This window comes from Bipolaris maydis, assembly GCF_028858645.1.
Source record: "Bipolaris maydis strain C4 unplaced genomic scaffold PSV08scaffold_7, whole genome shotgun sequence".
In the NCBI taxonomy this organism is placed as follows: Eukaryota; Fungi; Ascomycota; class Dothideomycetes; order Pleosporales; family Pleosporaceae; genus Bipolaris; species Bipolaris maydis.
In genome coordinates this window covers 693,935-719,147 of record NW_027093863.1, presented here as the reverse complement: position 1 = coordinate 719,147, position 25,213 = coordinate 693,935, and the positions used below count along the sequence as shown (strand labels likewise).

Sequence of the window (25,213 nt, the reverse complement as noted above, 5' to 3'; positions counted from 1 at the left end):
ATTTTTATATGTGTTCTCTCGGAGTTGGCGGGATGACTTGCAAGGTTTGTTTGTAACATAAGCATGAAACAACGGGAGTAATGGCATGTGATATACTTTTTTAAATAAAAAATATTCTTGGTGGATTTGGTAGAGCCAGAAGGAGAAAGTGCGAGAATGCTTAGGCTGAATAAAAGCCTACTAACATGCACATACAAACACGAAGTCTCACACCCTCATTCGTCGTCGTCATCGTCGTCATCGCCAAAAACCGCCTTGAAAACGTCTTCAGGCGCTCTCTTATTCAAAAGTGCATCATTCTTCTCCACATCCACAGTCGCGTGCCCCGTCTGTGTAGCGGTCGTTGTAGAAACATCAGTAGCTGCAGCAGGTGAAGCAGAAGCTACGGACGGCTGGTTCATCCAGGCTGGGCGCTGAAGAGCGGAACCATTTGTCAAAAACTCATGCTGGAGCTTATCCATTGTCGCTTTGGACACAGCTTCCTCAGTATGTGGCTTGAAGCTGCTTTCACCCTCGTCAAACTCAGGTGGCATATCTGGCGGAGGCTTGACGTTGAAGCGCTTGCACAAAAGTCGGGAAGGGTGAAAAGGAAAGGCACTTCGCGTCATTGGACCGTACATGCCCAGTTTTGCAGCTGATTCAGCAGGGTCCTCTGGCTTTGCTGCAGGCTGCCTTAGAAGATTGTCATCAGCTGCACCGCCGCCAGTACCTCCGCCTATTGTAGAAGATGACGACGAGGTAAACCGTGATGCCATGATGCCAGTAGTTGGTTTGAAAACTTGTGCTGCATGAGCAAACTCTTGCAACTCCTTGACCCAGTCTGAGACTGAAACTCCATCGGGACGGTCTGGCAAGTCGTTTTTCAGTCCAGCTCGCAACTCCAGGAAGCCGACATAACGTGCACGCTTGTCCAAGTCTTCTGCATAAGGCATCCAGCCAGTCGCACCTTTTGCAAGAGCACCAGCGGCGAGACTCTTCTCAAGAGACGGCACGAGATTCCACAAATTCTTTGTCTCTGCTTTGTTTGCCGGTAGATATCCCTCGGGAGCAGACTCTCCAAGACCCTGAGGAAGATCGGCTTTGCCAGACAGGGCTGCAAGGCGGTCTCGAGCATCCTTGGGTATGAAATCGAATATAGACTTTCCAGGCAGAGGCTTCTCACCAAGCAAAGCTGAGCGATCTTTTGCATTTAGGGTGGATGCTTTTGCTGCATCTGCGACAGACTGGTATTGCTTTGATTCTGCAGTTGATGTCGCACTCTTGGAAGACTTCCAGCCCGGAGGTATCTTTGGGGGTGGATATTTTGGCTTGCGTGCAACGTCGGTAAAACCCGTTGCGAATACGAACCCCCTGAGCGGAGACTTTCCGTCTATAGAAGGTCGACTTATTAAAGCCAAAGCTTGGGATGGATTCTTTTTGGAAACAAAGACGTGCTTCTCCCCAGCCCCTGGTTTGGCGAATTTGCTCGGCTTTTTCCCTTTCTTTTCTTTGCCGATGGTCTTGTTGAAGGTGATCTTGGGGCCCAATTCGTACGGATCTTCTTCGTCAGAGCCAGTGTCGTTGAGGACACCCACGCCGAAGGAGGACTTGTTGGCTGTGGGCTTTTTGACACCGGGCACTTTTTTGGGACCTGGGAGATAGTGCAGGCTGAACTTTGAAGACGGATCTTCGGCTTGTTCGCCCACAACTCTCAGCTGTGCCTCCGAGGTGTAGCCTAAGCCTTTGCGGCGCACCTCCTCTTTTGGCATGGTCATGATGCGCGCATCTGGGGGCGCGAATAAATGTACAGAGTCTTGATGGGTGCCGGCTGCACCATCTTCCAGGTTTGCATTCCGGCGCACTTTTCGACCGATGCCCTGATCGCGTCGCCAGCCCATTTTCTGGGCAAGCTTGACACCCATGGTCTCTTCCTGGGTCATGAACAGGCCAAATAGTCCATCATCGTTGTGTTGTCCCGACTCGCCGATACCAGCGAATGTGTGCGCCGTCTCCAACTGGCGTGACTCGGCTGCAGCTGCGAGGTCCTCCTCGTCCATGAAATCCTCGGGGCGTTGTGCGTGACCAGCGGGCTGGTCTTTGTGGCGGTTGGCGCGGGAAGACACAAATGTCTTCGGGGTCCATCCTTCTTTAGAGCCAACTGTGTTGTAGTATCTTAGCATAGTCAAGAAGTCTTGCGCTCGCAGAAGAACAGGCTCAAAAACTTACCCTGCACTGAAGCCTCCGGTGAAAGCGCCATGCAGCCTGCGCCTGCCGCGCTCGTCTGTCACGGTTTGTTTCCATACGGGCACAAAAGCGCCATCGTCTGCCTCTTCGTCTGGAAGCTCTGTGCCCAGAAAGACGTATTTGGAGGGTCCTCTGCGAGAGCGCTTCTGGGAATCTGGCGGGGAAGGAGCACGCGTGCGTTTGTATGCCATTGCGATGGCTGGGCGCAAGCCGCGCAATGCGTTGGGCAGACTGGGAGAGGTGTGGGCAGGAGGAGGTGGTGGTGGTGGTACTATTGCATCATGTGATTCCCATTGGCCGGCTGCAGCTGGTTGGTGTTGGGGCGAGAGGGAAAGTTACAGAGGTGAGCATGAGTAAGCAGTGCAGGGGTGACTAATCAGGGCGTGTGTGATTGGCCCCAACTCGGCTTGTCATTTACTACGAGCGGCCGTCACAATCTCTGCGGCCTCTGAGACGCACAGGCACGGCCAAGGGCGAGCAGCGGCAGCAACCAAGTACTCTGTTCGCCTTGGGTCGGGGACGAGCCTGTTGCTTGATCATAGCAGACGGCCTGTGATACATGGCGCCCAAATTGGATGCCGTTGACAAAGGGAGCTAGAGAGCGACAAGTGGGCCCGATGATGTAGTCCTGTGCCTGGCTGGCCCGGCCTAGCAGCCAACGGGACAGGTGTGTATCAAGGCCAAGGCCCGGGACCCTTGATGCCGCAGTGGTAGGAGAGTCTGTAGGGACATAGATGCATTGGACATTGTTTTTTGCAGGCGGGGGCAGGCTTGTTTTTGTTTGCATTGATTCAGGACGCCGTGCAAGCAGATGGACACAGGGTCCGGGAGACGTGCGCAGGCAAGCAGCGGCAGCAAGCATGTGTGCAAGCAAGTAGGCAGGCGGTGGATGCGGTGCCTTGAAAGGAGCAGTGTGTACCCCACTGGCATGCAGCCCAAAGGAGCAGCGCGCCTGGGCGTCGACACAGGCAGCCGGCCGGCATGATAGCTACTACAAGCCCTCGACCAACACCACCAGGCCCCATGCCATAGGCCGCAACAAAAGACTCGCATCGGCCGTCCCGTCGCGCTCAACTGCCTCGCCTGCTCTGCATGCCCGCCGTCCATCGACACATGTGTGCACACCCCCAGCCCATCCGCCCATCCACCCATCCACGCAACAACAGCGCCGTCGGCAGCGACACCAGCGGGCGTGGTAGCATTGGCCCCTAGTAGCCTCTCTGCCCCGGCACTGGCTCTGGCTTTGGCTCTGGCACCCACCCGCCGCCGCCGCCATACATACCGTCCCCACCGCGACCCAGCTCGCACAGTCGCAGCAATCTCGTCAAGCTGTCTGCATAGGCCCGACGTGGTCGAGTTGAGCGCTCGCCCTACGCCCAGTGCGCCAGGCCCTCGCAGGCCCACGTCTGCTCCCTGCATTGTGTGTACCGCCGGCACCAGCACATCTTCGCCATGTCGTCGGCCGCTGCCCCAGCTTCGCCTGCTGTCGTGCGCACCTCTTCCACCTCGCGCAGATCTGGAGACCGTCCCAATCGCTCAAACTCGTCCCAGGTCCGCCCCAGCTCCCACGCGCCTGCGCCCACGCCCGCCCGTCATCACCAGCCCGCCCTGAACAACGTCACCCGCCGCGACCACGAACAGTCCAACCTCGCCCAGGACCACCACCCGCCCTCCCGCCGCTCCGAGGACCCCTCGCGCCCCGACTCGAGCAGACGAAGCCATTCGCGGTATGCGTCTGACGCGTCGACGGCTTCCGCAATGCCCATCAACGGCGTAGCTGTCGATGCCCGAACGGTGCACCAACAGCCCGTCAACAAGCGCAGGACCACCATCACCGCCCCGGCCACCGGAACATGGGCGCTAGGCAAGACAATCGGTGCCGGCAGCATGGGCAAGGTCAAGCTCGCCAAGAACGTCGACACTGGAGAACAGGTGCGTCCCTTTGCACGCCGCCCACAGGGTCCCACGCCCATTGGCCTGGCCCATGGGCCCCTGTTGCGTTTGTTAACCATGCACCCTCCTCTGCTAACACACCCTCCTTCTAGGCCGCCGTCAAGATTGTGCCTCGCCAGTCGCAGGACCAGCACCAGAGCGCTGCTGACCGCGAGCGAGCCGACCACTCCAAAGAAGTCCGCACCGCCAGAGAGGCCGCCATCGTTAGCCTCCTGAGCCACCCTTATATCTGCGGCATGAAAGATGTCGTCCGGACAAACTTCCACTGGTACATGATGTTTGAGTTTGTCAATGGCGGTCAGATGCTCGACTACATCATCTCTCACGGCCGCCTCAAGGAAAAGCAGGCTCGCAAGTTTGCCCGCCAGATTGCCAGTGCTCTCGACTATTGCCACCGAAACAGCATCGTCCACCGCGATCTCAAGATTGAAAACATCCTCATCAGTAAAATGGGCGATATCAAGATTATCGATTTCGGTCTCAGCAATCTCTTCTCTCCCCGCAATCAGCTCAAGACCTTTTGCGGAAGTTTGTACTTTGCCGCCCCCGAACTCCTCCAGGCCAAGCAGTACACCGGCCCCGAAGTCGATGTCTGGAGTTTTGGTATTGTTCTCTACGTCCTCGTCTGCGGAAAGGTGCCCTTTGACGATCAGAGCATGCCCCAGCTACACGCAAAAATCAAAAAGGGACATGTTGACTATCCACCATGGCTCTCTACTGGTATGCTTTACTCACCAATCGATATTTCGTTCTGTGCTAACGTTGCATAGAATGTCGCAATCTAATACACCGGATGTTGCAGACGGATCCCGCCCAGAGACTGACACTCTCAGAGATCATGGTCCATCCCTGGCTGACAAAGGGCTTTAACAGCCCCCCGGAAAACTACTTGCCTCATCGAGAACCCATTCAACTACCCCTGGATCCGGAAGTCGTTGAGAAGATGCAGGGGTTCGATTTCGGCACTACTGAATACATCACCGCACAGTTGACCAACGTTATCCAGTCGGAAGAGTATCAACGTGCTGTGCGACTGGCAGCACGCAAGGCTACCGCACAGACGCCAGATACTGAGAAGAAGAGGGGCATGTTTGACTTTTACAAGAGGCGGAATTCAATCGGGAGCAGAGAGCAGTTGACGGCCTCGTCCTCTGAAGATATTCAGAGAGGCTTGGACCCTGTGAATGCATATAGCCCCCTGCTGTCGGTTTACTTCCTCGTCAAAGAAAAGAGAGATCGTGAGCGGCTCGAGACCGCCGACCCAGGCCCTGTCGCTATCCCTCAGGCCCCGGAAGAGAAGCCACTCAAAATGCCAGACCTCCCAGCACCACCAGCCGCGTACACCAATTCAGCAACTTACGAAATGGCGGGCGAGAAGCCTACAGGTGGGAGATCACGACCTAGAGCAAGGACACATGGTGAGGACGATATTACAGACAGTCTTAAGAGAGTGGATCTGAACAGTCTGCCGCCGGTTCTCCCCCCACAGGTCGAGCAGCAAAAGAAGGAGGGAGCTGCAGCTGGTCTTTTGCGTCGCTTCAGTACTAGAAAGTATCGCAGCCATGACAAGGAAAAGGTGGAACCGTTGCCACCACCACCCACTCCAGCTGTTGCAATTTCTGGCCCCCCTGAGATAGTCTCTGCACCCCCAACCTCAGTCCCAAGGAAGAGCTTTAGTATTCGACGGACACGCGACCGCGACGCAGGATCAGCCTCACATCTTCCGGCAAACGCTAATAATCAGCCTGAATTGCTCTCACCTCCCGGAACCAGCAACACCGCTGCTCGAAAACTGAAAGCACTTGGCCGCTCCACCAGTGTCAACTCGGCAGACCTGCGCAGACGACTCAGCCGACGGGGACGGTCTTCAGAAGACCCTGGAAACCCTCCACCCACAAGCGGATCGGACAGATCCGAGATGAGTGCGAACAAGACTCGAGCAGCCAACGATGCTGCTTCGGACGACCTTTCTTCAAGCTCACGGCACAGTCAGACCTCGCGGGCGAAGTCTCTGGGTCATGCTCGAAGAGAGAGCATCCAGGCCCGACGCGCCAAAAGAGAGCAGGCAAAGGAAGCGAATGTGCCCGAAGAGACGGACGCAGAACTCGCAGAAGCGCAAGCAGAAGCCAGCCGGAGTCCAGATGCAGTCAAGCCCGTTTTTCTCAAGGGCCTGTTTAGCGTCTCTACTACCAGCACAAAACCACTTACCGTCATTCAAGATGACTTGATCAGGGTTTTGGACCAACTGGGCGTAGAATGGACTGAAATCAAGGGTGGATTCAGATGTCGACACTCACCTAGTATCGACATGAATAGAGCGATGGATTCGCCCGCATCACCACCTATCGGAGCACACAAGAGGAGAATCAGCTTTGGGGGCTTCATTGGTGGTGACAAAGAGCGTGACGAACTACGGGACCAGACCCGCAATCCCAACACACCAAAGTCACGCTCGCGACCATCTCCCGCAGACCGCAGCTATACGAATACTGATGAGTCTGATGGCAGCGAAGACCGTGACGAGCGACGACCACGACGTGCAGTACCTGCTGGCGAAACGTCGACGCATGTACAAAGTGACATGGGCTCTAACATGAACCTCGTGTTTGAGATACTGATTGTCAAAGTCCCTCTGTTGACATTGCATGGCATCCAATTTAAGAAGGTGGATGGAGGAACTTGGCAGTACAAGAACATGGCACAAACTATTCTTTCAGAGCTTAGGCTATGATGATTCTTTGTTGTAAAGGGTGTAGGAGAGGGTTTGACGGCTTTTTTTTCTTTCACTTCGGACATTGGCAGGCAGACGTCAATTTTTGGAACTTCAACTATGCACTGTAATTCTTTTTCTCTTTTTCGATTAGTTTCAGAAGGTTTTTGGAGCAGATTTTCCTTATGAGTAGAACCACCGCCCACGAATTTCATTTGTCATTTGCCCTGTAATGGTTGGAGCGGTCGGAGCAGATGAAATCTTAGAAGTCTGATATCAATGAATAGTGAATCGAGCTCTCTAAACCCCCCCCCCCCCTTTACAGGGTCGTAACCTGACTGGACCCTTGCAGTGACTCGTGCTCCTATCACTGCTGCCTCAGCGCCTTCACCGTTTTACTTTGATTGGCGCACTTACAAACGTTATACTGTTGCCCAAGCTGCATCTGGTGCGGATGCGCCGTCGATCTCCGTCGAAAGCACGAGCTCCCGCAGGCGCCAAGGCGCTCGCGCCAGTGGGGTGCTTCGCGGCCTCATCTCTCGAGTGCAGCCAGAACATACTCACCACGCCCCAATCCCCATCGCCTGCCCTTCGACCCACCAGCCTATTCTTTGATCGCTTGTCGCTTTCTATTTAGATCCACGCAACTGACTTCATCTCACCAATACCCCGCAATACCCGCGAAACCGCTACGACCCGCAGCCAATGCAACATTTCCTCGCACATCAGCAACAGTACGGCGAGTGGGGTCAGGGCCACCACCAGCAGCCGCAACATCACGTAGCCCAACATGGACAGCATCAAGCGCAGGCTGCCCAGTTGCACGCCCAGCAGCAGGCTCAGGCCGTTCAAGCAGCTGCGCAGCGCCAATACCACCAGCAGCTTGCGGCCAACAATGGCTCCACGCTGCCCGGAAACAACGCCGTTCCCCGAGGACCTGCCAACGACGTCCAGGCAGCCGATGTCGGCATGACGGATGAGAACAGGCGCGTTTTGGAATGGGTAACCCAGCTCATGAAGCCTGCTACTAGGGAGGCCGCGCTTCTGGAGTTGAGCAAGAAGCGGGAGCAGGTACCCGAGCTGGCTCTGATTCTCTGGCATTCTTTCGGTATGACTGCCAGATGTTCCATATTTCAAGTTCAGTCCTAATGACTATCCATTAGGTGTTATGGCTTCTCTTCTCCAAGAGATCATCTCCGTTTACCCGCTGCTCAATCCTTCGCAATTGACTGCTGCAGCATCCAACCGTGTCTGCAATGCTCTCGCGCTTCTTCAATGCGTGGCTTCTCACACTGAAACCCGTGGCCTATTTCTGAGTGGTATGTTAACACGTCCCGCATTACATTGAACTGGCTGACGACCAAACAGCGCACATTCCGCTCTTCCTGTACCCGTTTCTTAACACGACGTCCAAATCACGACCCTTCGAATACCTACGTCTTACGTCTCTCGGTGTAATTGGCGCTCTTGTCAAGAATGACTCTTCTGAAGTCATCAATTTCCTTCTCACTACTGAAATCATCCCACTTTGTCTCCGTATCATGGAGACTGGCTCGGAGCTCAGCAAGACTGTGGCAATTTTCATTGTCCAGAAGATCTTGCTAGACGACATTGGTCTCGCATACATCTGCCAAACCTATGAGCGTTTCTATGCTGTAGGCACCGTCTTGAGCAACATGGTTAATCAGCTCGTTGAGCAACAGACGGTCCGCTTGCTGAAGCACGTTGTGCGTTGCTTTCTCCGGTAAGTAGCTTTGTCGTGCACCTTTCCGTTTTGCATCTAACTCTAGACAGCTTGAGCGATAATGCTCGCGCTCGCGAGGCGCTGCGTCAGTCCTTACCCGAGCCGCTTCGAGATGCTACTTTCTCCTCTGTTCTGAGGGATGACGCTGCCACCAAGCGCTGCCTTGCTCAACTCTTGATCAATCTCTCCGACAATGTTGTCGACGCGGCAAACAACCAACAGCTCATGCACTGAGATGACGAATGATGCGCTGGCTCTTTGATAAGTTCTAACAATTGGCCTGGGTATGTTCAGTGGTCCTGAACAACCCTTTCTCGCCTTCTGTATATCTACGGCTTTCGGCTTTTACTCCATTTGGCACGGCGGCCTGTGTGCGCAACATACCCCTTGGTTTGATCTGGTTTGGCTTATGGAAACGGTGTGAATTCGGCGTTAGGGTTTCTCATATGGGATACCCGTAGCAGCAGTCTTTTGTGGCATGTGCTACTTCTTGCATTATTATTTTTCTTCTTTGACTCTGATGGACATGGCGAGGAGTTTGGGGCATTGCATGGCGTAGTGCACATCCATGCATGGCAAAAAGCGACTGTATATTACTATAGTTATTCTGCCTACGGGCGTGCGACAAATGTGGAAGTATGCGACGACCTTGTGCATTCGATTTTCGTTTTGTGAAGTGGTTTGACAGGAATCGTACAACGTACAGAAGATGGACGTTTGGTATTCACCCAATATGTCTTTCCCAAAGGGACATATGACTGGACAAATTGTGACTCATAAACCAATCTCCTTGTTTGTTCTAACATTACTCGCAACCTCATTTACCGTTGTTGCATTCGAAGGCTGCTGCCTAGCTGCACCAGAGCGGTCTAGCGTGGAATTCGCTAGCGCGCCTTTCCGCCCACATTGTGAAATCCACCGCAACTCGCCTCTCTTTTCCCCCAACACCAACCTTGACAGAGCCACCAAAGGAACCGATATCCTCTGGGAGACACATCAGCCAACATGTCGAAAATCTCTGTCGCCGGCGTTCGTACGAACGTTCAACAGCTCCTCGAGTACTCCAACGAGACCAAGAAGAGGAACTTCCTCGAGACCGTCGAACTCCAGATCGGCCTCAAGAACTACGACCCCCAGCGTGACAAGCGTTTCTCGGGAACCATCAAGCTCCCCACGCTTCCCCGTCCTCGTAAGTCGATAGCAGAGAGTATCGGACATGGACATGGGCTAATGGAGAGTGAATAGGCATGAGCATTTGCGTTCTCGGTGACCAGCACGATATCGATCGTGCCAAGCACCATGGTGTCGATGCCATGAGCACTGATGTGAGTACCATGACACTGGATCCATCGGAACGTTTCTGACAAAATGATGCAGGACTTGAAGAAGCTTAACAAGAACAAGAAGCTCATCAAGAAGCTCGCCAAGAAGTACGATGCTTTCATGGCCTCCGATGCTCTCATCAAGCAGATTCCCCGTCTCCTCGGACCCGGTCTCTCCAAGGCCGGAAAGTTCCCTACCCCCGTCTCCCACAACGAGGACCTCGCCAACAAGATGAACGAAGTCAAGTCCACCATCAAGTTCCAGTTGAAGAAGGTTCTGTGCATGGGTGTCGCCATTGGCAACGTTGGCATGACTGAAGATGAGCTGATTGGCAACATCATGTTGGCCATCAACTACCTCGTCTCTCTGCTGAAGAAGGGATGGCAGAACGTGGGCTCCTTGACCATCAAGGCCACCATGAGCCCTCCCAAGCGTCTCTACTAGAGCATTTGTCGTTGCGTCTGCTGGGTTATGTTGTGGCGATCTGTCGAAAGACGGATGGCCATGATTTAAGATCTCACGGAATCTCGATGGATATAAAATGGATGGGTCTAGCTAGCTTGAATGCATGCATGAACCCGCCACACTTGATTGTCTTTGTGTATGCATCGTGATGAATATCTGTCGTTGTATGATGTGATTTGCCATGTGTACTAGTATGTCCTTGATACTCAGACTCTGCCGCACAACTTTGACAAGCAGCCATCCATGATTACCTGCCCCACTTGCAGCCCACACCGCACAGGCGTCCTAAGGGCAGAGTTTTTCTCATGTCCTCACAGTTTCATTTTTCGCCCATTGTCCCAGCCTCAACTGCTGACTAATCTCGCGCTACCCAAGCACGGGCCCGCCCCGCCTCCCGCTCCCCTCGGCGTATAAAGCACAGCCGGTCTCCATCCCTCTTCCTTTTTCCTCATCATCAGTTGGTAATCTACATACCTAAAAATCGTGGCTCCGCGAAAGCGGCTTGCTGAGAGTTATCCCTCTTTTCTTCCAATGGATAGTTCTCCGTTCCCGGCCCCGTAGAGAGATATCCGCCCGTCTTTCCTACCAATTGCAATTATCCGTGAAAAGATGGATTGGAGTTGTGGGATGGTGTGGGACATGCCTTTTGTGACTTGGGATCTTCCTCTTTTTTTTTTTTGGAGATGTGAGCAAAGCGCTGCGTCGAGTTAATTTTTTGTCGTTGCTGCTTTTCTACGTGCCCTTGCGATATGTTGCGCGAGAGATTGTCGGTTTCTTGTGGAAGGTTCGTGAGGGTGAGCTCTGCAAAAATTTTGTGGGGACAACGGCGAACTCTCTTGGAGGAGCGTCGACGTCGGGCATGTGAGAGCATCAGTTCAATGTCAAGCGTGAGAGGTTCGAGCATTTTTTTTTTTGCGATCGTCATCAAGTTCTTTTGGTAGCGATGTGGACTTCTCGTTGCTTGTGTGCTCATCTCATGCCGACTGTTTGATAGCGATAACCGCAGCAAGAGAAACCAGACGCCATTCATATGCCTACTACTATACAAAGTGGAGATTACACGCTATGCACCAAAACTATGCTGTCTAATCCAGCCCTCGCAATGCTCCCTCAGCGCTGTCGTGCCGCCCTCCACTTGTCAAATGCATCATCTGCCGATTCGCTGCTGATTCCACATCGCTCGCCCAGTACACTCCATGTGCGCATGCGTATAATCTTCTCTACCGCACGCTCATTGCGCATAAGCATAGCCAGACTCTCAGTCCTCGCTTCTGCAGGAAAATAGCGCCCAGAATATGGATCCAGCCGCTCATCTACTGTGCGCTCTCTCGCTTTAGCATCTTCAATCTGCCGTAGAAGACTGTCTGGATCGTCTGGATCCGGCGATGTCGCAACGCCGGCGCAATAGTCTAGTACATCTGATCGTATTGCCCAGCTGGGGAACAGCACTTTTTCTTTAAACCCTTCACATTGCCCTGGTTCCAGGGCTCTGGGGTGGCCCGGCGGCGACAGCTGTCGTGTGCTTGTGGAGCTTGGATCGAAACCTCGTTGCGCCGGGGTGAGGAGAGCGTTGAGGTTCTGCGTTATCGAGTCGTCGATGCTACTGCGGGATATGCGGAGGAAGTCTGTAGTTCATCCGGCTTGCGTATTAGTTAGTGGGCTGGGGAGGGAATTTTGGCAAGAGGTTGAGGGGATGTTGCTCACCTCGGAGTGCAGTTTGGTTGAAGCAGAATTGTGGCGTGAGTTGAGGTTGCGCAGAGGGTTTGGACATGGTGGGCGGTGATGGAGGATCACGGTGTTTCCAGAAGTAGTACGCCAGTTTTGAGAATGGTTTACTTTTGCGTGTTACATGTACAGTGGTGTGACTTTGCGATTTTACAATGGCAAGGTCATGACGCTTCAGCGATGCCGCCTAATCCATGTCGGATGAATGATGTCAGCAGGGGTCTCGTTGGGGTTGAAGGCCGGGGCCGCTTGACTTTCGCGTTTGCGGCGAGCCAGGCGCGACGCGCTTTGGAGAGGGTCTGCCTGACTGCCTGCCTAGGCAACTGCACCCTCCCTACCAACAGAGCATGCCCCTCCGCTTCAATGCTTCTTGTTTCTGTTTAAAATCGCGCTTCCCTTTGACTTTTCAATCCTCGGCTCGTTCTTTACATTCATCTCCCCGCTTATTACGTCAAAACTGCCTTTCGCAGCATTGGAGCGCAGGTCACAGTCGTCCTTCTGCAGTCATGGCTCCTAAGCAAGCTACACTTGGGTATGTGAAGTCTTCCCAGACTACTCTAGGGTGCGACGACATCCTTCAATAGTCTTTTGGTGGTAATGCAGTGCTGACTTTTACTCAATAGCAAGTTCTTTGGGAAACCAAACGGTGATGCAAAGCAGCAGTCGAAACTAGCCTTTTCTACGAAACCGAAGCCGAGCAAGAAAGATTCAACACCGCAAGATGAGCCACGATCCTCACCAAAGGACCTGAAGAAGGAACAAGATGAGGATGTTGACTCAGACGCAGAAGTCAGAGCACCAGTCAAGGAGCAAGTAGAATCAGATGGCGAGGCAATGGAAGTGGACAGCGTAAGCTCTGAGACTGGTAAGAAAAGGCAAATTAAAGAAGAGGTAGAGGAAGAGTCTGAGGAAGAGCCTCCAAGCAAACGCCAACGGAGAAAACCTTTGGCGGAGAAGGAGAAGCCGAAGAAGGCAGCCGCGAAAGCAAAGACTGAACAGCCATCTCCCAAGCCAAAGAAATCAGCTGCTAAATCCAAGGCTGCAGAGCAAGAAGACGAGGAAGAGGAAGCGTCGACAAAGGCCAAGAGCAAGAAGGACAAAAAGGAGGCTGAAAAGTCTTCTGCACTAGCAAAGGAGGAAACCGAATCGAGCAAGGAACAAGAAGAGGATGAGATGGTCAGTTCTGAAGAGGAGCCTGAAGAGGTCAAGGTCAAGGCACGGAAGCAGGTACAGACAACCCTTGCGTCCAACACCAAAGACCCATATCCCGACTGGAAACCAGGCGAGCCAGTCCCATATGCGGCCCTATGCACAACTTTTTCGAAGATTGAGATGACGACGAAGCGCCTAGAGATTCTCGCACACTGCTCCTTGTTCTTGAGACAGGTGTTGCGATTGACTCCATCTGATATGCTGCCAACTGTCATGCTCATGGTCAACAAGCTTGCAGCCGATTATGCAGGCATTGAGCTCGGCATTGGCGAGTCTCTGATCATGAAGGCAATTTCCGAGAGCACTGGACGGAGTTTACAACACATCAAGAGCGACCAGAACGAAATCGGAGATCTTGGCTTGGTTGCAGCTAAGAGCCGATCAAAACAACCTACCATGTTCAAGCCCAAGGCGTTGACAGTCGAGGGCGTGCGCAAGGGACTTATGGCCATCGCTACTATCGAAGGACAAGGTGCTCAGGGGCGCAAGGTTGATGGGATTAAGAAGCTATTATCAGCAGCAGATGCGCACAACTCTGGTAAGAATATTGACATTGAGAAGGATAAAGGCGGGCCTAGTGAAGCAAAGTTCATTGTCCGAACCCTCGAGGGTAAACTTCGACTGGGCCTTGCTGAGAAGACTGTTGTTGTAGCTGTCGCACAGGCAATGATCTTCCATGAGATGTCACTCCAGGGCAAGACGCCATCAACGGAGGATTTGGGCAAAGCAGAGGCTATGCTAAAGACAGTTTACAGCGAGCTGCCAAGTTACGAAGTTATCATCCCAGCAATGATTGAGCACGGCATCATGAACTTGCGCGAGAACTGTCGCCTACAGCCCGGTGTACCTCTGAAGCCTATGCTTGCCAAGCCAACAAAGTCCATCACGGAGGTTTTGGATCGTTTTGAAGGCAAGGACTTTACTTGTGAATACAAGTACGATGGAGAGCGCGCACAGATTCACTTTGTCGCTCACGATGCAAAGATAGAGCTGGCTACTGAAGCACCCAGCGCTGGTAAGAGCGAGCGTGGCGTGTCCAACATTTTCTCGCGCAACTCCGAGGATTTGTCTAAGAAGTATCCTGATATTCTTGCCAAGCTGCCAACTTGGGTCAAACAAGGCACAAAGAGTTTCGTTCTGGACTGCGAGACGGTTGCCTGGGATATGGTGGAGAAGAAGGTGCTGCCTTTCCAACAACTCATGACGAGGAAGCGCAAGGATGTCAAGGTCGAAGACGTCAAGGTCAAGGTTTGCGTTTTTGCCTTTGATATCCTCTATCTCAATGGCGAGGTGTGTATTACAACTCTTGCTTAGTGATCAATTGCTGACATAATTAGGCACTGGTAACCAACTCATTCCGTGAGCGTCGCGAGCATCTCAAAGAAGCCTTTGTACCTGTCGAAGGCGAGTTTGCATTCGCCAAGTATGGCAACACCAACGAACTAGAGGAGATCCAGACGCTCCTTGAAGACTCAGTAAAGGAAGGTTGTGAAGGTCTCATGGTCAAGATGTTGGACGGCCCAGAATCTTACTACGAGCCATCTAAGCGCTCGCAGAATTGGCTCAAGGTCAAGAAAGACTACCTTGCCGGTGTGGGTGATTCACTGGATCTTGTGGTGTTAGGAGCTTACTATGGCAAGGGCAAGCGTACCAGCTGGTATGGTGCCTTTTTGCTTGCCTGCTACAATCCTTCGACGGAAAAGTACGAAACAGTCTGCAACATTGGTACTGGTTTTTCTGAGGCTATTCTCGAAACTTTACACAAGACTCTTTCTGAGATTGTCATCGACCGCCCGAAACCATTCTACACACATTCGACTGGCAACAAAGACCAGCCTGACGTATGGTTCGAGCCGCGATATGTGTGGGAGGTCAAGACTGCGGATCTCACCTTGTCGCCACGGTATAAAGCAGCTGCAGCTGAAGTTGGCGGTGGCGGCAAGGGTGTTAGTTTACGCTTTCCACGTTTCATCAAGGAGAGGGAGGACAAGAAGCCAGATCAGGCAAGCTCAAGTCGTATGATTGCGGAAATGTACCAAAGGCAGGAAAGCGTGGCCAAGAACAAGGGGCCTAGTGTTGATGACGACTTCGAGTATTGAGCAGCACTAGAATGATGGGAAAGTGACAAATGTTATGAGAGAACATGATTGTCTTGCCGTATACGTTTTGTTGTATGTGCATGTGCATGTATTTAACTTGTTGGTACTCCTTGCACTCCCAACAAGAAAATGTAGATTGACGCCGGAGGTATGTACCAGAAGTAGTAGGAACTATGCATGATCCCTGCATTGTAGCTATTTGCCACCCCTATTTTTCGCACACATGTTGGTATTATGCCTATTTCTCGAGTTAGCGTCTGTAGTGTAGGTATGCAGACCAATTTCAAGTGTACATGGGTAAGCGTCTATGGTGAGCTGTATCAGTTGCTTTTTTTTTTCGAACACAAAAACCTTGCAGGCTCAAACTTGAGCATCGGATGTTGAAGCTCCTATCTATCGTCATTAGCACCTGCTGTTTTGCACAAGCCCCCTTGCCTTTTCCACCACCGGCCAAACCACTGTCTTCACGGGAATAAAACGCTCTGTCCGCCTGGCCATTGTTTCCGCTTCGCCACCCCAGTGGGATACATATATACAGTATGTAGGTGACAGTACTGGCCAAGAGCTGCAGGCGAGACGTGAGGGTTGTTTTAGATCTTGATCGCATCTCCGCGGAGGGTGTCCCGCGGATACTGATCTGCTCAATGGTTCCTCCTCACGCGATCCTTGTGTGTGTCTGTGACATAGCCCTACCAGCAATCCTTTCTAACGGGACTGTAACCGGAAAAGGCGGAGGCCGCCTATGTACCGTCTTTGCATACTGCGTAAGCGCGAGACTGTGTGCTCCCGGAACGTCAAAATGGCCACTATGCACCCCACCTTGGAGCGGCGGGTGGCTATCTTTTTTTTTCTGTCTATCAATCAGACCACAAAGCGTTCCACGACTAGCGGGATAGGGGAGGGGAGATGGACATCACGTGGCTCATGTGGGAATAAACCTGTTTAACGGGAGCCCTCTCCTGTGGCCGCCAGCAAATTTTGCCTCTGGGCAATGGGCGACTGACGGAGAAGACAGTAAAAGAAACACTCTGCGTACAGCGCCAGCGGCTCCACGGCGCCAGCGCTCGAGTGTCTGGAGAGTTGGGCATGGGCGTATGCAGGGCCGTCATGGATGTATACCCTAAGCTGGCATGCCGTTCCAACCATTGCGTCTGGCCGTGGAAAAAGAAGCATGTATGACTCTTTGGGCTTTACTGGATCAGTCGTCGTGCCGGTATGTGCCTGTAGGCAGAATCCGATGGACGCAGGCGCAGTGGCAAACCGCCCTGAGCGCGCAATCTGATTGGCGGACGGATAGCCGGTCTTCTTACACGTATGCGGACGCAGACACGCTACGAGGATCAGAGCCTGGGCTACATTCAGCAATTCGATACGGAAAGAATATCGAGTGCCTGAGTGCCCGAATCGGGGCTGGTTGGGTAACAGTAACATTTCAGAGGGCAAAGACTAGGAAGACGACCAGTCTCTTCAGTCGTACAGGCAAGACCGCGGCAATTTTTTCCCCAAACCCTACGTCGGTGCAGTGCTTTCGTCACAATCTCATACTTGGAACCGGGCGCACCCGCACTTCTCTAACACTATCATTTTATCCCCCTCGCTGGTCTGTGGAACTCTTTCCTACCCTCCCCTTCTGTGCTCGAGGCTCGCCCGACTCCTCTCTCGAGCACACAAGCGGCTCTTGCCCCAGTCGGCTTCTGTTGGCCGCCTGTGACATGCAATCACAACAGCCAAACTCAGCTGCTCCAGGGGAAAGCGCTGGAGGCCGGCCTCTTCGTACTCTGCTCCCCGCAACAACACCCAGGAGTGAGCCTCCGCCCACACAACCAAAGCGAGCTCGCGTAACCCTAGCTTGCGCCGCATGCAGAACTCGCAAAACCAAGGTACAGATTTAGTGCATAAACGAACAAGCAAAGCGGCATAGACGGCATCTGATGTGTACCTTTCTAGTGTAATGGCGAGCGCCCTCAGTGTAGTGAGTGTGCGGCTCGTGACAGCCAGTGTCAGTACAAGGAAACGGAAACTGCACAAACCAAGCGTAAGCATCAGGACCTAGAAGAGCTGTTCGAGTTACTCAAGTCGCTGCCGTATGAGGATGCGTCTGAGACACTAGCACGAATCAGAGCGGGTGAGGAGCCGCGGGACATTGTCGAAACCATTACGCATGGCAATGTGCTTATGCAGATTGCTACCGAGCTTGGCGGCAGCAGGCCTAGTGCTGATGAGAGTCCAACTAAGAGCAGGAGAGGGAGTGCCAGCGGCGTTGAAGACGAAGAAAAAACTGAGTCTGAGAGTGCCGGCGGCGGTGGTGCTGGTACTGGCGCTGGCGGCAGCGGGGATACCCAGGAGTTAGAGCCAAGGACGGCAGACGTACCAACAAGAGAAAAAAGCCGGTGAGGTAGTCATGAGAACTACTACGTTATGTTTCGGAGATCGCTCCGCACAACCGATGAGCCGCCTTTTGACAGCCGTTCCATAGATGGACAGAGACCCGTGGAGAAGCATCCCCCGCCCATTGATTCAGCCACAGCCTCAACGAAACACTCACGTCGATGTCCCTTCTACCCAGACTTACGCATGCGAATCTTTAGTCTGCAATTTCTGTGCGTCCAAATTTTGCTTTCCCCTTATCCGGGCGTCGATTTCAAATCATATATACATACTTTGTCTTGTCTTCAAGCTGTAAGTCGAAGCAACAATACCACTAGTCGTCTCTGATCAAGTATGCCCCTAAGCTGTGACTAGACATGCCCTCGAGAAAAAAAGCCTTCGCCGCCAAGAATTGCCTTGTCTCCCTCAAGGAGTTCTCCAAGTTCACATTTGTCCTCCAATCTGCGACTGTCCACCTCAACTCTCCTCGTCGAACAGGACCTCGAGCTCGATTACTTCTCTGTCGTGTTGCCATTTTTACCACCAAGCCTGTGTTTCTGGTCATCCTTGCATACACGCTAGACAAGGCCCACCATGTCGGTAAAGGCGGTTCCGAGGAATTGGTTTCCCTTGACCGATAGCTAGTGTGGCGATTGCAAGACCACACTCGACAGCACTGCGAATACTTGCCAAAAACGATGACTCTATATCCCAGCAGCACTGTCAATGAATGTCATAGTACCATGAACTATGCTGGCAAAGACAGCTACCATGGATCCAATTTTGCGTGTCTAGAGCACAGTTCTCGTCTCCAACCTCGCTGTACTAAGCCATGACTTTGTACTGAAGTCTGACAAAGAATTGCGTGTTCTGGGTCCGCTCATGCATGACCGTTTCAGCTCCGGATACATCCTTCTACACGATCTCACATAAATACATAGAACAGTCCACAATCGCCTACGAGACGCCCTTTTCCCCAACTGCTCGTAAAGCACTGCCAGCATGTTCTTCGAAGTACACGAAACCCCACCTCGTAATATCCTGCCCCGTCGATAAACTGCAAAGTTCGCAATCCCACATTCGATATCCCAAACCAAGTCGATTCTCCTCACGTCCGCGCCTTATTCAACCCATACCTCGCCAAACGCACACACCCGTGCACTAGAACATGATAGAATCATTACCTATCAGAGGCATCTAGGAGGCGTTTACACGTTTTTCTCCCAGGGTTCACACGCTACCTTTGTACGTCCCACGATTGCCATACGGATAGCGCATATACAGTCAGAAATCGCTGTGTGTAACTTGTCTGCCTGCACATGATGGATCAGTCAACCCCTTCGATTACAAGACTCCCTGGCCGACATTAAACAGAGCATTTTTTCGCGCTCCAGTATCATTCTGTACAACCTGACTCATTTGGTGAACTGGATATTGACATACGGCACATACCGTCCAACCTCTTCTTCCGTGCTCAGTTGAGACTTTTTCTTTAGAAACATCGGAAATTTTCCAAATACAACCCCTGCAGACAAAAACTTGAAATGCCCCAACTGGCAAGGTGCATTTTGCATGCAAGAAATCAGTTGGCGGTAGGGTTTGTCAATCATTTTCGGGGGGGGGAGGAGGAAGAGGAAGAAGTATTATCCACGTTTGGATAAAGACTTAAACAGCACGACTAGCATGGCCATTCAACACAATCAAGTGTTGTTTTGTTGCTGATTCAAGTAATAGCCCAAAAAAACAATCTCTTTAGAGAAAATTTACGAGAACAGAAACCAGACTAGATGTTGCCGAAGAAAAGGTATCCCAGACTCATTGATGTGATCTTCGCTGCGCCGAATATTATCGGTAATTGTCGAGACGTAAGCGGCCTCGAACCTATGCATGTTTTACCGGACCCCTTGTACATTCTATACGAGCTAAATGATTCATATCGCGCCTATTGATATTCCCAATAAAGAAATAAAAAAAGAGCTAGTCATTAGCACCGAACACTTAACATGTGAACAGCAGAAGGGATGCTAAGAGAGCAAAAAAAAGATGTCGCTAATACTTGGCGGTACTGGGAACTGTAGACATGTTAGAAGATGTCTCAGGACCACCAATTTGTGAGGTTGAACGTACTCGAACCCAGGCTGGCGCGGATCTGGATCGGGACAACAGAGTTGTCCGCCAGCCACAACGCGACGTCATACCACTAGACCATACCACCGTAAGGTGTTTGATGTTGTTTTGATGAAAGTTTGAGAAGTTAAAAATAATATATAGCAAATAATTTTGAAAATACGCAGCCTCGACAAAACATGATGCTGTGTGCAGTTCCACCATCGCCTACGTAAGTGGTGGGGCAGGGACCCCCGGCAAAATCGTGCGCCTCATGTTTTCACGTGCATTGTCGGAATTGGAGAGTGGTTAGGGGAATTTGGCCTACTGCCTCAGAGATACCTCATGCATGTCAACTTTAAAGGTATTGACTAAGGCGGCTCGTTTGATGAATACATGTTCAGTTGGGCAACCTTCTGTTGACCCACGCTGAGATACTGCGACAGGAACAATAATCAAACATATTCGTAGACACCAATCAGACTTGAAGATGCATCTTGCACGGTTTGTTCGATGATGAAAGCACCCGTCCGAACTAGCTCCCACGGCATACGCCGGTAGCATGAAGTTTCTACATCGACCTTACAATGAATGAGTATCAGAGTGTATACTCATTCTCTAGGCTACATTATAATAAGAAATTGCAAATGGTTGGCTACTGCATTTTAATCAGAGAATGCCAGGAGATTGGCCTAGGCTGCCTTTTTCAAGGTGTTGGGCGCAGCCACGTGACAGCCACGGATACACCAAGAGTGTTACTTACTATTGATAGAGAAGATACAGTGCATAGACGAAAAAAGCCAACTTTGCAGGCGTTTTGCGCACGTTGTAGAGCTGATAATCTAATATAGACAACGGGAGAAGCTAGAGGCGGGCTGTACAAGTTGTTTTATACTAGTTTCGAGATGTGCAGCGCCGTAGCTGGTGAGATGAGTTTAGTCTGTTAGTAATAGGGTGAAATGTTAGTACTAGGGTGATAGGGTGATAGGGTGATGTTGAGCTGGGGCGAAATTGGATCGGGAACGGTGTTTGGCTAGGTCGCCCGTTCCGATTCGATTCCGGTTTTGCCGACAGTCGGGAAATTTTCTGGATGCGCAAGCAGCAACTCCAACGGCCATCTCAGCCAACACCACCATGGCCGAACCAGGTGCGCAGACTCCGCCTGCTGGCGGGGCATCCTCAGGGTCTGGGAAACGCCCGAGGCCTCCGAATCCCGTGTGGAGAATGATGGGTACGTTTTTTGTCTGCCTGGTGTAGGCTTCCAAATAACAGTCACAGGTCTGCCAAACTTTCGCTTCAGGCTACCATCGCGCAATTGGATGATATTCCTCTCCATTACCGGATCATGGACTGCGGCGGTAACGTACGACCGCCGACAGAAAAGGCGCATACAAAAGAAATGGGCAACTGTGGTGGAACATATTGCACATGAGCCACTCGATGTACACCAGCTACCCCGAAAGCTTACGGTATATCTGTCTGCACCACCAATGGATGGCTTGGTATCTGCGCGCGATCACTTTCACGAATATGTTAAGCCTATTCTCGTCGCAGCAGCGATGGACTGGGATGCGGTCGAGGGTCGAAGAGAAGGAGACGTCAGAGCAGGCTTAGCAGAGCGGATACGAAAGTTGAGGAAGAGAAGAGGAGAGCCAACTGCTGAGCCGATAGAACCAGGTCTTGCGGAGGATCTGGAAGGCCTAAGGCAAAGAGCAGGAGTAAGTGAGTGGCCTGGTCCGGGAGGAGATATTGTCATTGGACGACACACATGGAAAGAATATGTGCGGGGACTGCATGAGGGCTGGTTAGGCCCATTGGATCCTCCACCAGCGCCAGAGCCGTTGATAGAGGCAAAGCCAGTGGAAAACACTGCGACCGCACCTGCTACAACCGACGATGCATCCCCCACGGCAACCGCCAACCCCGAAAAACCAGAAGAGGCGGAGAAGCCAAAGGAGGAGGAGAAGAAACAAAAGAAGAAACAACCTCAGCCTTTTATCACGACAGCTGAATATCAGAACGCAACGCTCTCTCCAAACTGCCCACAAGCCCTTGGTCCTTCTGCTGTCATTCCTTTCCCGCACCTTCTCGGCTTCTTCAATTTCCCAATCCGCATGTACCGCTTCTTGAACCAGCGAAAGGTAGCGGAAGTCGCTGGTAGAGAGACTGCAGCCGCAGTCCTAGGTGCGTATCGACCTTTCGAGTCTTCGGGTGAGGGCATCGACGGGGAGCCAGAACAGAAACAGGTACTCGCACACGAGGAGCCAGACTGGCACAAGAGTGCGAAGAAGCGGGAAGAGGGCGAGACGAAAGAGAGGGTTTTACTAGAGGACATGGTGTTGGATCCGCGCATCGCAGAACGCATGAGGCGCTTCGCATTAGACGCTGAGGTTGAAGAGCGTGCAAATACCATTTCTGTACCAGCAGGATCATCTTGGTTCAGCTCTCTTTGGCCAAAAGAGAAGCCCAAAGCCGCTTGGGAAGGATTGAGTGACGACTAAAGCACCCACGGATACCACCATCTCCCCTTCTATTATGTGTTTATAGCAGTGGGGATCTGTAAAAGTAGACATGTACCATGATAGCATCTAGCAACATGAATGATACCATATAAATTTCTTACTGAGAGATAGATCCCTTTCTTCTGATTATATGGTATGTCCTTCAGTCAACCTAGAGACCAGAGGTAGTAGAGCTTGGCATTGACCAGCTGCCCCGCCAATGGCCCGAAGGAAGCTTCGAGTCGAAATGCCATCGCGCCACACTCACAGTCGACAACAACCTCCGTACTGTGTAAAACACGTGTCAAAAAGTATACCGCTAGAGTAAAATAGTGCAAAACACTCTACAACCAGTTTACGACACGCTTTCAGACAGCACATATACAGCCATCATGGTAAGTTGCCCCACTCTATGTAAGTAAACTTAGTTGACAACAATAGGCTTTCCAATCCAAGAAGCGCCTTGCGCTTGCGATCATCGACTTTCTCCAGACTTCACAGACCGATGGCTCAGTAGCCCCCGATGACGCGGAACAGCTCGAGGTCGCCGCCAACTGCATCAGCGAGGCGTTCAAGGTCGACCTCGACGACCAGGCTGCAAAGAAGGACGCAATTGGTGACCAAAATCTACTTGCAATCTACAACGTCTACGAGAAGCTCAAGGGAAAAACAACCGCAACCACCGAGGGCAGTTCATCAGCAAAGGAGGCTCGTCCAGCAACACCGCAGACGCCTGCTGCTAGCGCATCAGGACCCGGTGGACCCAACAAGGATGAAGCTGAGAGACTGAAGGGACTGGGTAACGAGGCGATGAAGAAGAAGGACTATGAATCTGCCGTTAAGCACTACACTGCTGCGCTGGAAATCGTACCACTCAACCCCATCTACCTTTCCAACCGCGCCGCCGCGTACTCGGGTCAGGGCAAGCACGAGCTTGCCAAGGAGGACGCTGAGATGGCAGTCGCTGCCGACCCCAACTACTCCAAGGCATGGTCACGCCTCGGTCTTGCAAAGTTCGTGCTTGGTGATGCAAAGGGTGCTATGGAGGCGTACAAGTCCGGTATGGATGCTGAGGGCGGTGGCTCAGATGTCATGCGTAGGGGATATGAGACCGCCAAGAGAAAGGTTGAAGAAGAGGGTGGTGATGTAGGTGCTGCTGATGCGCCTCGAGGTGGTGCAGGTGGCGGCATGCCTGACCTCTCTTCGCTGGCTGGTATGCTCGGCGGCGGCGGAGGCGGCGGCGGTATGCCTGATCTCGCCGGTCTTATGCAAAACCCGATGATGAGGCAAATGGCTCAGAACCTGATGAGCAACCCGGACATGATGAACAACCTCATGAACAACCCAAGGATAGCGGAGATGGCTCAGCAATTCGGTGGCGGTGGTGGACGAGGAGGAGGTGCAGGCGGAAGTGGTGGTGGCATGCCCAACATCTCGGATCTCATGAACGACCCGAGCATAGCTGAGATGTAAGTGAAGCGGCCTGGCAACACATTTACAAAAGCTAACAACGTATTAGGGCCCGTAGCTTTATGGGTGGAGGCGGAGGTGCTGGTGCCGGTGCTGGTCGTGGAGCAGGAGGTGCCCCCCAATAAGTCGTCGACTAGTGTAGTACAGGCGATAGCAGGATTGCTACAAGAGGTAGTGCACGAGCAAAATAATGATACCATGTTCACTTGCTTTGGTGGTTTCCTGTCACCTACTGGAAGGCTACTACTTATGTGACTCTTGTGACCTCGACGCGTTCCCAAGGCGCGTTCGCAGGCACAATCTCCGAGAGATTCTGCAGCCAGCTCTTACATCTGTCCAGCTTCTCAGAAAAAAAAACAATCATATCCGCAGCCCTTGTGCTGCTCAATCCATGAACCTGTAAACTTCGTGCTCCCACTCCCTTGAATCTAACTTCAATCCAACTTTAATCCCCACAGCCCATCTCCCAGATAATGACCCGCCTCACACGCCTGTCCCTTCTTAACCTTCTTCATCTCCTCCGTGCCCATCTTCAGTACTCCAACCATACACGCCGTCTCCTTGCCCTCAGCCTCAATAACCACCACGGCGCCCTCCTTCAGCTCCTCGGCCCCATATTTCTCCTTATCCTCGTCGCTCAAATCAGCACCGGGCAAGCGGCCGCCGGGAGATGTGAGACCGGGAGCCATGAGCGTGGCGCCTGAGAGCACGAAGCGGATTGCGCCGCGGTCGATGCGCAGACGGTTGAACGCAAAGGGGTACTTGTGTACGAGGGTGAGGTGTGGGAGGAGTGCGTCGTCCATGTGTTGGAAGAAGAGGGGTGTCGAGTTTAGGGTGTAGAGGGATACGCGGTCTGGTCTAATGTGTGTGTGAGTAAAATTACTGTTAGTTTTACTTTCTTCATTTTCTCTACTGGTAGTATTGTTGTATTTTTTTTTGGTTTGGTATTGGGGGTGGTGGTGTCGGCATAAACTATCGCTGTGGGAATGCGGGAGTGGAACGTACAGCTTTACGAGATCCAATTGCTCTTTTTTGGGCAGTATGTCTTCGATGTAGGGTTCTAGCTTTGGGTATTCTTCGAGGACTTTGGAGCGGATGCCGCGTTGCGCGCTAGATTTTACTTTGGATTTTGCGCCGGGGGTTATGCTGCGGTTTTGTTAGCTTGGTTCTCCGTTTATATATATCTGGGCTAGGGAATGAAGCTGACTCTTTCTTAAACATTTTGGCGGTTACAAGTTGGAGGTAGAGGCAAGTTACAGGGAGTGTGCTTGGTGTTGAGACTTGCTTGCGGCTGCCCCGCGGTTGCATACTAGGT

The 25,213-nt window shown here is 52.2% G+C and overlaps 9 protein-coding genes across 9 annotated transcripts; 6 read left to right on the top strand and 3 right to left on the bottom strand.

The window, feature by feature from the left end:
• Window positions 1–72: 72 nt before the first annotated feature.
• PSV08DRAFT_223407 (uncharacterized protein) lies at window positions 73–2,451 on the bottom strand. The gene is made up of 2 exons (XM_014227208.1): window positions 2,206–2,451; window positions 73–2,151 (listed from the first exon to the last, which is right to left on the bottom strand). Exons 1-2 carry the CDS (start codon window positions 2,412–2,414, stop codon window positions 216–218), a joined length of 2,145 nt encoding a protein of 714 aa, XP_014082683.1. The 5' UTR covers window positions 2,415–2,451; the 3' UTR covers window positions 73–215.
• Window positions 2,419–7,187, top strand: PSV08DRAFT_390562 (kinase-like domain-containing protein; the record flags this gene model as incomplete). The annotated part of the gene is made up of 4 exons (XM_014227209.2): window positions 2,419–2,437; window positions 3,698–4,155; window positions 4,269–4,896; window positions 4,947–7,187. 4 exons carry the CDS (start codon window positions 2,419–2,421, stop codon window positions 6,905–6,907), a joined length of 3,066 nt encoding a protein of 1,021 aa, XP_014082684.2. The 3' UTR covers window positions 6,908–7,187.
• Window positions 7,188–7,456: 269 nt separating this feature from the next.
• Window positions 7,457–9,352, top strand: PSV08DRAFT_202678 (cell differentiation family, Rcd1-like-domain-containing protein). Its single transcript, XM_014227210.2, has 4 exons — window positions 7,457–7,994; window positions 8,050–8,205; window positions 8,255–8,630; window positions 8,681–9,352. Exons 1-4 carry the CDS (start codon window positions 7,592–7,594, stop codon window positions 8,862–8,864), a joined length of 1,119 nt encoding a protein of 372 aa, XP_014082685.1. The 5' UTR covers window positions 7,457–7,591; the 3' UTR covers window positions 8,865–9,352.
• Window positions 9,353–9,573: 221 nt separating this feature from the next.
• PSV08DRAFT_409797 (60S ribosomal protein uL1) lies at window positions 9,574–10,538 on the top strand. The gene is made up of 3 exons (XM_014227211.2): window positions 9,574–9,819; window positions 9,876–9,955; window positions 10,008–10,538. Exons 1-3 carry the CDS (start codon window positions 9,636–9,638, stop codon window positions 10,395–10,397), a joined length of 654 nt encoding a protein of 217 aa, XP_014082686.1. The 5' UTR covers window positions 9,574–9,635; the 3' UTR covers window positions 10,398–10,538.
• A 990-nt stretch (window positions 10,539–11,528) lies between these two features.
• PSV08DRAFT_180794 (caffeine-induced death protein 2) lies at window positions 11,529–12,189 on the bottom strand (the record flags this gene model as incomplete). Its single annotated transcript, XM_014227213.1, has 2 exons — window positions 11,529–12,043; window positions 12,123–12,189. 2 exons carry the CDS (start codon window positions 12,187–12,189, stop codon window positions 11,529–11,531), a joined length of 582 nt encoding a protein of 193 aa, XP_014082688.1.
• A 460-nt stretch (window positions 12,190–12,649) lies between these two features.
• On the top strand, window positions 12,650–15,454 carry PSV08DRAFT_351563 (uncharacterized protein; the record flags this gene model as incomplete). The annotated part of the gene is made up of 3 exons (XM_014227214.1): window positions 12,650–12,675; window positions 12,767–14,645; window positions 14,693–15,454. The coding sequence occupies 3 exons, from the start codon at window positions 12,650–12,652 to the stop codon at window positions 15,452–15,454; spliced, it is 2,667 nt and encodes an 888-aa protein (XP_014082689.1).
• A 1,712-nt stretch (window positions 15,455–17,166) lies between these two features.
• Window positions 17,167–17,848, top strand: PSV08DRAFT_351562 (uncharacterized protein; the record flags this gene model as incomplete). Its single annotated transcript, XM_014227216.2, has 2 exons — window positions 17,167–17,334; window positions 17,402–17,848. The coding sequence occupies 2 exons, from the start codon at window positions 17,167–17,169 to the stop codon at window positions 17,846–17,848; spliced, it is 615 nt and encodes a 204-aa protein (XP_014082691.2).
• Window positions 17,849–21,045: 3,197 nt separating this feature from the next.
• On the top strand, window positions 21,046–24,107 carry PSV08DRAFT_409794 (mitochondrial import inner membrane translocase subunit tim54). The gene is made up of 5 exons (XM_014227218.2): window positions 21,046–21,158; window positions 21,206–22,417; window positions 22,621–22,718; window positions 22,870–23,897; window positions 23,948–24,107. Exons 1-5 carry the CDS (start codon window positions 21,062–21,064, stop codon window positions 24,021–24,023), a joined length of 2,511 nt encoding a protein of 836 aa, XP_014082693.2. The 5' UTR covers window positions 21,046–21,061; the 3' UTR covers window positions 24,024–24,107.
• On the bottom strand, window positions 24,093–25,171 carry PSV08DRAFT_202660 (uncharacterized protein). Its single transcript, XM_014227219.2, has 3 exons — window positions 25,106–25,171; window positions 24,904–25,044; window positions 24,093–24,756 (listed from the first exon to the last, which is right to left on the bottom strand). The coding sequence occupies exons 1-3, from the start codon at window positions 25,117–25,119 to the stop codon at window positions 24,333–24,335; spliced, it is 579 nt and encodes a 192-aa protein (XP_014082694.1). The 5' UTR covers window positions 25,120–25,171; the 3' UTR covers window positions 24,093–24,332.
• Window positions 25,172–25,213: the final 42 nt, after the last annotated feature.

Excerpts from the sequence above, each read along its gene's own strand:
- PSV08DRAFT_202678 (XM_014227210.2), top strand. The coding sequence starts at position 7,592 with ATGCAACATTTCCTCGCACATCAGCAACAGTACGGCGAGTGGGGTCAG. Across the intron at positions 8,206-8,254 it reads CCGTGGCCTATTTCTGAGTG|CGCACATTCCGCTCTTCCTG; the intron begins GTATGTTAACAC and ends ACGACCAAACAG. Across the intron at positions 8,631-8,680 it reads GTTGTGCGTTGCTTTCTCCG|CTTGAGCGATAATGCTCGCG; the intron begins GTAAGTAGCTTT and ends AACTCTAGACAG.
- PSV08DRAFT_223407 (XM_014227208.1), bottom strand. The coding sequence starts at position 2,414 with ATGGCATACAAACGCACGCGTGCTCCTTCCCCGCCAGATTCCCAGAAG. Across the intron at positions 2,152-2,205 it reads ACCGGAGGCTTCAGTGCAGG|ATACTACAACACAGTTGGCT; the intron begins GTAAGTTTTTGA and ends GACTATGCTAAG.
- PSV08DRAFT_409794 (XM_014227218.2), top strand. The coding sequence starts at position 21,062 with ATGGCCGAACCAGGTGCGCAGACTCCGCCTGCTGGCGGGGCATCCTCA. Across the intron at positions 21,159-21,205 it reads TCCCGTGTGGAGAATGATGG|GTCTGCCAAACTTTCGCTTC; the intron begins GTACGTTTTTTG and ends TAACAGTCACAG. Across the intron at positions 23,898-23,947 it reads GACCCGAGCATAGCTGAGAT|GGCCCGTAGCTTTATGGGTG; the intron begins GTAAGTGAAGCG and ends ACAACGTATTAG.
- PSV08DRAFT_409797 (XM_014227211.2), top strand. The coding sequence starts at position 9,636 with ATGTCGAAAATCTCTGTCGCCGGCGTTCGTACGAACGTTCAACAGCTC. Across the intron at positions 9,820-9,875 it reads CCCCACGCTTCCCCGTCCTC|GCATGAGCATTTGCGTTCTC; the intron begins GTAAGTCGATAG and ends GAGAGTGAATAG. Across the intron at positions 9,956-10,007 it reads TCGATGCCATGAGCACTGAT|GACTTGAAGAAGCTTAACAA; the intron begins GTGAGTACCATG and ends AAAATGATGCAG.
- PSV08DRAFT_202660 (XM_014227219.2), bottom strand. Across the intron at positions 24,757-24,903 it reads CAATTGGATCTCGTAAAGCT|ACCAGACCGCGTATCCCTCT; the intron begins GTACGTTCCACT and ends CACACACATTAG.